The sequence below is a fragment of the Callorhinus ursinus genome, unplaced genomic scaffold (assembly GCF_003265705.2).
Source record: "Callorhinus ursinus isolate GAN/ISIS: 27379988/994484 unplaced genomic scaffold, GSC_fseal_2.0 scaffold85, whole genome shotgun sequence".
Taxonomy (NCBI): Eukaryota; Metazoa; Chordata; class Mammalia; order Carnivora; family Otariidae; genus Callorhinus; species Callorhinus ursinus.
In genome coordinates this window covers 2,860,159-2,868,674 of record NW_027397147.1, presented here as the reverse complement: position 1 = coordinate 2,868,674, position 8,516 = coordinate 2,860,159, and the positions used below count along the sequence as shown (strand labels likewise).

General features: G+C 47.9%; 1 protein-coding gene across 4 annotated transcripts in view; it reads right to left on the bottom strand.

Moving 5' to 3' along the window:
- Positions 1-701: 701 nt before the first annotated feature.
- The window catches only part of PRKCB (protein kinase C beta), a 318,066-nt gene continuing 310,251 nt past the window's right edge, over positions 702-8,516 (bottom strand). For 2 of the 4 annotated variants that reach the window (XM_025855448.2, XM_073888001.1), the window contains one exon: positions 4,247-7,399. In XM_025855448.2, the coding sequence (XP_025711233.1) occupies positions 7,241-7,399 (159 nt within the window). In that variant the 3' untranslated portion in view covers positions 4,247-7,240. Of the gene's footprint in view, positions 1,357-4,246; positions 7,400-8,516 lie in introns of those variants that run through there. The other 2 variants (XR_003205040.2, XM_025855449.2) reach the window with 2 other exon arrangements.

Here is an 8,516-nt window from a genome sequence, read left to right as displayed (position 1 = left end):
GCTGTGATCTCAGGGTCATGGGATGGAACCCCACTTTGGGCTCCGCACTCAGCACAGAGTCTGCTTGGGATGCTCTCTCTCCCTCTCCCTCTGCCCCTCCTGCTCGTGCTCTCTAGAATAAATAAATCTCTTTTAAAAAAAGAAAGAAAATTGTTCTCCTTGTACTGACAGCAACTTCTTTGCTGACTTTTGTCACAGATGGAATGAAATTTGTTAAGTGTTTTGTGCTTGAGGATTTAGTACATGCAAACCACACTGAATGGATCACTGAGCAGATCCCCTGATTCTGGGAACAGGAAAATATTGAGGTCATTAAGCTTGTGATTCAAATGGCAGAAGTTTCAACCTCCCATCTACAGTGGCCAGGTAGGTGGAGAGGGAGTGTAACACAACAGGGCACAGTGGAGACTGCGGTGGAGCGTGAGCCCACACTTAAAGGAGACAGCCATTTCTCAGTTTGGTTGAATTATTTCCACAGGGGAACCAGGCCCAGGGCTGCTTGTCTTCCAATTTTTTTTTTCAAGTGAATCTGAAAACCCCCGGATTTATATAAAATATCCCATTTTTTTAAATGTTGACAACGAAATAAAATTGTGTGCATGCAAAACAAAGCTTGTCCACTGGCTGCATCGGCCCGGGGCTCTCCAATTTATAATCCCTGTGCCAGGGCCTATTTAGAAGCAGACACGTTAACAAGAGAGTTTGCATATATTAACTCAGTTTAATCATATCAATTCTTAAACAAAAAATTTCCTCCAAGAGACAACAGTTCACAGTAACTGCAAAGCTTACTCACAATTTTTTAAAAATACCAGTCATGCTTAGCATTCAAAGAAGATATGGTAGGATAACTGTAAAAACATTTACCAGGAACATCAGCTTCTGACTTTAAAAATTACAAATACTGAAGCATTTTGGTATCAGACACAGTAGGTTTGACATCGTCTGTTCATTTTGATGAGTTTCTGGAAGTTTGGAAAATTGTACCTCTCTAATTGGAGAAAGCGCTTACTCTAAACTAAACATTTTCAAATGTAGAAAACAAACTAGCAAGCTACACATACAAAGAAAAGCCCTCGAGGACAAGCCCTCCACACACTGGCTGCCAGCATATGCACCATGGATCCTGGAAGACTAGAATTGATACATACACTTGACCTGAAGTCTTAACACTCCAGGCTCGACAATGGAGTCTGCATTCACCTACACATTAATGACAAACTCTGGGTTAGTATAGGAGAAGCCAGCAAATTCATTTTGGTCCAAGTTCATGATGAAGAGTTTATCAGTAGGCGTGAGTTCCACAGGCTGTCTGGTGAACTCTTTGTCGAAGTTGGAGGTGTCTCGCTTGTCTCTCTGCCAAATGGAAAGCAAACACATTAACACAGCATAAGAAGGAAACACGACCCACACCTGCCAGTTAGTGGGAAGCCGATGACATCTCATGGGCAGAGTCAGAAAGCCCTGTGCTGAGTTGTTTAGCAGGTGCTTTGCGCATACTATCCCTTGCCTTTCACTTCACATTGTATGTTGGCTTCAGGAGAGAAAACTTGGTGACGATTGCCTAAGAAAGGAAAGGAAACATTGAATTTCTTTAAGGATTGTCACAAAGTGGACTGTGGGTATGTGTGGGTTCTGTTTTCTTTGGCTTTGAGATGAAGTGAACTGGAAACTACTTCTTACCATGTAAAATGTCATAGAATTAGTCACGGGATAGAGCGTCCCGGAGGAAACCATCCAACAGCGACCCCTGTGGCGAGGAGGCTCCTTTCTTTAAAAAGGAGAGCGGTTGCACAACCACTCAGTTGCCAAGAAGGTGGAGTGTCACGTGGGGGCATCAGATCGCTGCCTGAGGAAAGGAGCTGACCACTGTCCATCCCACATCCCCTGGTGCTAACTAGGCTTTGAAGGGATGCTCAGAAATCCACCCACAGACTAGAATTTGGGTCTTCATCAGCCACAGGCTGTCTCCAAGGATGGTTACAGCAGAGCATGTATCTAGTCAAATAGCTATTCGAAACAAAACCCAAAGCTTAAAGTAAGGTCTGTAAGGGCAACCTTAAAACAAACAAAAATTCCATTCTCCTGGTTAGCCTGATATTTCTTTTTGGGGGGGTGGGGGGGCATTAATCCCAGGTTACTAACTACAATTTGGAACAACCTTTTCCAGGGAACAGCAGAGTGTGGGCTAATAAAAACACCCCACGTCTGTATGATGTTCTCACCTGTTCAGGGTCCTGCAGGCTCTCGTTCCCTCCCATCCTCACCACCCACCTGAAGGCAGGAGGGGCTGGAGTCCTCACCCTCCCTGGTTTGCCATAGGAGAAAACGGGTGTAGGAAGATACAGTGACTTGCCCAAGGTTGCACAGTGGGGTGGTGATCGTTACCTACCACATTGCGCTTAATAAGGGCTCACCTCATTCCCTCCGACTGGGTGCAAGGGTGGGTCGGGGGAGAGAGTCTGATGGCTGGTTTATTACAGGTTAGCCGAGGAGAATGCCTGGGTCTGCCTCGCTGAAGCCAGAGCTGGGTCAGATTGTAAAGAGCGGAGGCTCAGTGAGTATTGACTGATTTGCTGGAGTCCAGTCAATCGCCATTCATGACTTAGGTTTTGCTTCTAATGGGCGCTGACTGGTAGGGTTTCTCATTGCTGGGCTCATTCCCCTTTGCCAAATACCTCCCACAAGAATTCCTTCCTTCAGGCTGCTCCCTTGAGATAGGTAAAATGTCCCTATGGAGTTGCCACTTAATTGCGTTGTATTTGCGTTGAGGTGTGGGAGTGAAGGCGGGGGGTGGGGGCAGGGAACACACTTCAGTAAGTGTCGCCAGACTGCAGTGGGCTCAAGATGCAGAGGGAGCTGTTTTCTAGATGGTGGGCCATCTCCCTGCCATGCCCCACCCATTCTGTTTTATCCTGCCCTGCTGGCTGTCAGCCTGTCCTATGCTGTCCCAGGCATGGCCTGTGCTATCCCTTGTGTTCAGAGAAAAGCTCAAACATCACGCCTTCCTTTCATATTGCCCGTGCATCCCTCCCTGGGCCCTACAAATCATACCTTAGCACCCTTTTAATTGTCTTTGTGGCACCCAAGTACTATCAGACATTGTCTTATTTATTGCCTCTCTCCAGGCAGGGAGGGTCCATACCTGTTTCTTCACTACTGTTATTTCCAGGGCCAAGAATAATGCTTGGTGCACAGCAGGCTGTCCACAACTATTTGTTGAATGAATGAATCAATGAAGAGGAGATCGACTAAGGATGAGCCTCTTTGCCTCTTGCTTTTTTTCCCCAACATACACTTGTCCTTGAGCCAGAGACCCCACTCTATAGCAAAACAATGAAATTGTTCCTCTTGATTCTCTGGGTCCCTCACATCGGCCTCTGTCCAGTTTGAGCCCCCAGTCTGAGGGACTGAACAGTTAGGCCCCTTCAAGGTCTGAGACCTGCAGGGCTGTGTGTGGGCCACACATAGATTTGGGGCTAGAAGGCAGGCAGTTGCCTCTTTTCAGATCTCCAGGGGAACATCGACCCCATCTGGCCTTCCCTGCCTTTGGGCATCCCTGGAGGTTCCCTTACCACCAGCCCCAGCTTTCACAGCTCTTCCCTATCTGTTGTGCTGGTAGGTCTCATGCTTCAAACAGTCACATGGTCCAAACAGAACCTGCCATTAGGGGTTTTGTTCTGTGGGCAGATCCCCTTAGGAAATACCCCTGAATTCTACCTCTAGAAGGTGGGAGAGGATAGGCCTGTCTGTTGGGACCATTCTTTTTTGGGGTAGATAACATCTGAAGCCACATGAGCAGAGTACCACTCAACCAAGGAGGGTTATTAATTCCACTGGCCTCCTATTGATTCCCCAAGGCCATTAGGACCATGGCCCTACCCTTTCCTAGAAGAGGAGCAGGTTAGTGAGAAGTCTAAGAATGCCAAAGATGATTCTTGGATCCTGGCAGACAATAAGCCCTGGCTAATACGGACTGTGTTTAGGTTTCTTTGGATTCTCTTAATTTCTTTTTTTAAAATTCCTTCCCTAATTTAAGTTCTTTTGGAAAATCTCAGCTTGTCTCATCTAGAAGACACAGGCGGTGTCAAGCTGGGGGCAGTGTGCTGGCAGAAGAGCATCTCCCCGAGGGCTGGAAAGGGTAATGCCTGCAGGAATCTGGGTGAGAAAACTCTAAGAAGTGAGATCCAGGACTCAGAACTGAGCTGTAAAACCAATCCCCTCTCTCTATATGAGTATCTGTCTCTGCTCAAATCTTGGTGATTCTATGGTCTGTTCAAGCATGGAGACCGTGCCTTTGGCCTTCTAGAAGGAAACCCACCCCAGCTCCCATCTAGCCCCTGTCCTTCCCCACCCACTGCACTCTAGGATTGTCCCAGAAATCTGGGTCAAGGGGCCACTGCTGCATTTCCTCCTTCAGCCTCAAACTGTGGTCTACAGAAGGAGGCACGCTGAAGACTTCTGATGACTTTTTCTTTCTTGTAAGAAGCCTCCCCTAACTCAGAGACTGCTTATCTCTAGATCACATCATGCTTTTAATTACTTGTTTAACGACTGCCACCCTGATTGCATCACTGGGGTTCCCCCACTGTGCTCCTGGCGCCCAGCAGAGAGCCTGGCACACAGTCGGTGCTCAATGAATGCTTCCTGGATGACTGAATGGGGGGTGGAATAGGGGGATGACTGCACAGAGAAGTGGAAAATCCTTCTTCCAGGATAAACTTGCCAAGTATGGCTCAGAGATGACATATTCTCAAAGCTCTGTTTCTTGGTCTCCTTTGGACTTAAAGTGGTGATGGAAAAGGAAATTGTGGGGAACTCTGGCCAAGGATCCCTCACTTGCACAGAAACCTTCGCTGGCCAACTCTCAGCAAGGTGTGTTAGGGGAACAGAGACTTTGGCTTGAGTACCTCTTTCTGCAAATGATTCAACTTTTGAAAAAATAATGACAGAAATTGGCAAATGTGCAGCGTGTATACATGATATATTTTTCCTATCTATCTATTTATCCGTCCATGTCTAGCTATCTGTCTACCTACTTATCTTACAGCATTCTCTAATGTTGTCTCAAATAATCTATCAATGGCCCAATGTTTCTCCCTGGTTTTTATCTTCCTGAGAACAGGTCCAAGGAAAGACCCGGTGACCCAACAGCCAGACGAAGGACCTCAAATAACTTGCTTGTTGCTGGGCATGGCTCAGAGACGCGGGCTATAGAGCAGAAACAGTCCTGCACTGAGTCAGGGAAATTGGGTCTGCATCCCAGCTGGCTGGCCTTGGGCAAGTCACTTCCTCTCTCCGGATGCCAGTGTCCCCAACAAGAAAATGGGGGGAGGAGGCAGGCTTCTGCCCCGATTTCCTTCCTTCTCTAACTTCCTGAGCTTGTCAGCTGGGACTGGGGTTTGCCCCACATGGGGTCAACATTGCTACCATGATGGAGAAGCCAAGGGCAGACAGGAATGAGCCAGGGGCCTCTGCCTATATGGAAATCCCAATCACGGGTTTCTTAAAGATGAGAAGTGTTCCTTCAAGGACACTTTTCAAGTTGGTAAAGTTCTCCTGGTGGTCTCTTAGAAGCTCTGGTGCTTCTGGAAATCACTTGACTTGTGATAAGAATTCTCTGTAGGGCTGCCTGGGAATAGAAGGAGGCAGTAGGCAAGGGGATTTCTCCCCCACAAGGGGTTTCCTTGGCTTCTTGGGGCTCCCAAAGCTGCTCGCAAGAAAGAGTATTTAGTCCAAGCTGGGAGGAGTGGTGATTTTGATAAGAAAATCAAGAGCCCCAGCCATGCTCCTAGCTGGCCCCGAAACTTGACTCTGGCCTTGACCTCCGGTATCGTTGGAAACCCCGGCCAGCTCATCCCATCCCATTACAGGCTGCCAGGAGTCCCCGGACCGTCCCTGGGGCTGAGGTTAAGCTCTGGGTTTAGTTCCTTTCTGTCCCGAAGCCTCAGGAGCCCTGCTTGGCAGTTTGGGTCCACATTTTTCAAAGAGAGCCGTTTTTTCTTGAAATAGCATTTCTTCTTTCTTTTCTTTTTTTTTTATTGTATCTCGATGCTAGAAAAAAAATGGCACATAACAGATATCCAGATACAAATGGACATTTCCACAAACATCTTGCACAACAACATCAAAGTGAAGAATACAACCGTCTACGTTTCAAGAAATGATGTCTTTCTCAGGGCGCTTAATTAGCTTTCCAAAGCCAGCAACAAACCTAGACAAATCCCATCCGCGCGGGCATGGGTCTGCTAGGCTCCAGAGCCGCCTTCTTGACAAATCAAAGCAGGTCATTGTGGTTAATAACATTTGGACACAGATTTCAAAGCATGTGTAACAAAGTGAGTGGTTTGTTTCTTTTTTTTTTATTTTTATTTAATTTAAAAAAAAGAAATAAAACCCCAAAGCAAATAAAATTTGAAATGTAATGTAAAACCATGGTCCTCTGGGACCTGGCTAGAGTGACCGTGTCTTTTCAGGGGGGGTGATGCCAAATGCCCTTTGCAAGGAGTTTGAGGATGAAGGTGATCAGGGGGGACAGAGAGTGTCAGGAATTACAGCATGGAGGTGGCACCCAAGCCAGTTGCCTTTTGACTGACCCCTTGAGGTCCTTTTAGATGGAGACTATCTCAAAGCACCCTCTTGGCATTTTAAAAGGGCTGAGATCATCTCCTTCACTTTGAGTCTAAAAAGTAACAAATACGATTTTATATTTAGCCTGTGCTCAGCACAGCTCCTGGTGCCTCCAAACCAGACAGAATGGAGGAATTCCCTCTACGTCAAAGCAACCATACACTTGGATGCAAGCCAAGCTCCGGGTCTAGGAGGGAGAGAATGCTGCTAGCATCCGGTGATCCACTCATTTGGTAGGAACGATCTAGACTGAATGCCTGGAGTTGGGAAACGTGTGCTATGGGAGCGCTGGGAGAAAGGGAGAGAAAGCAGGCATTTTTCTGTTGCCCCAGGCTCTGCGGAGCGGCCATGCTGGGGAAAGTGAATGGGAGGAGGATGCTTGCTGATGTGCTAATTAATGCAGCAACATTTGTGACGTGCCACCCGCATCATCCCATCTCACAGAGATGCTCCAAACTACCTGAGGACATTTGGCTTCTGAAACATGGTCACTCTAGTCTCATCAGCAAATAAAACATGGATGCGACGTGGCAATGAGAAGGAAAGATGTCACCACAACAGCCGCTGAGCTCGAATGACAGAAATGAAGGACGGAGGGCTACACATCTACTTAGCTCTTGACTTCAGGTTTTAAAAATTCAGAGTTAACAAAGGAAAATCCTTCGAATTCTGACTGGTCAATATTCCTGATGACTTCCTGGTCGGGAGGTGTTAGGACTGGTGGATGGCGGGTGAAAAACCGGTCGAAGTTTTCAGCATTTCGCCCACACTATGAGAGGGGAAGAAAAGAACTTGTGGTAGGTGGAAAACAACAACAAAAAAAAAAAAAAAAAAAAAAAATCAAAGAAACGAAACCAAAACCAAAAACCCAAACAAAACAGAACCAAACACAATGGGATTGCTTGCTCCCCTGCCTCAGAGAGGTTGTTTCAATGATCAGAAATGAGAGCAACATAAAATGCAAAATTCTCATGACCTTTGGCGCATGACCTGGGGCTCCTGACTTGCAGTTTCTAGGGCTCGTGAGCCGCCCCTGGTGTCCTCTGGGCAGTCAGGAGCTGCATGGCAAAGGCATGAGATGGTGGGGCAGGTGGTGAGGTGGCGTGTCCCCTCCCCTCACCCCCGACCCCAAGGAGTCAGCCAAGCCCACCTGCTGAAAGAGATGGGATTAAGTTACCAGCGATGCTTCGAGCGCCACCAGATTCAAAGTAATGAGCCTGTTATACGTCACCTGGGAGACCCCAATATTTAGCAGTGGATCCCTCCAAGTGCTGTCCTCTGGCTACGGGTCAGGAATGACGGACGCGGCCGGCTCCAGAGACACAGGAGTTTACAAACTCTAGTCAGTGGACGGGGATCCCGAGACCTGGGTTTGGTGCCTGCAATGGCCGGCCGCCCACGAGGCCCCGGTTAGCTAGGTAAGTCCTTGACCCTTAGTCACAAGGCGCCAGCAGGCCCACTCAGCCACTCTCTCTCCAAATGGGAGTGGAGGGTGTGGGATGAAACACAAGCCAGCGCTTGGTGGGGCAGTTGGGTTCTAGAGAAGAGACCGTCATCATTTCTCACCCACCCTGGCGTCCTTCTGTCCCAGGCAGGGGGGTCACGCATGTGCACACACGCGCACGCGCACGTATGCAGGCGGGGACAAACGTGCACACACTCGTTCCCACCGAGTGAGAAGACACTCAGTCACGAAATCTGGTATTCTTAGTTTTTCACCGGCAAACACGTGCACAGAGTTCTCAGTATCTGAAGCACAGCGTCTACAGCAGGTAGCCACAAGCTAGTAACAGAGCAGTAGGAGTACTAGTAGGTACGACGGCTCGTATTCATGACGCCTTTGCTATACACCAGCCACCCTAGAACGCTCTGCTTGCATTGTCTTA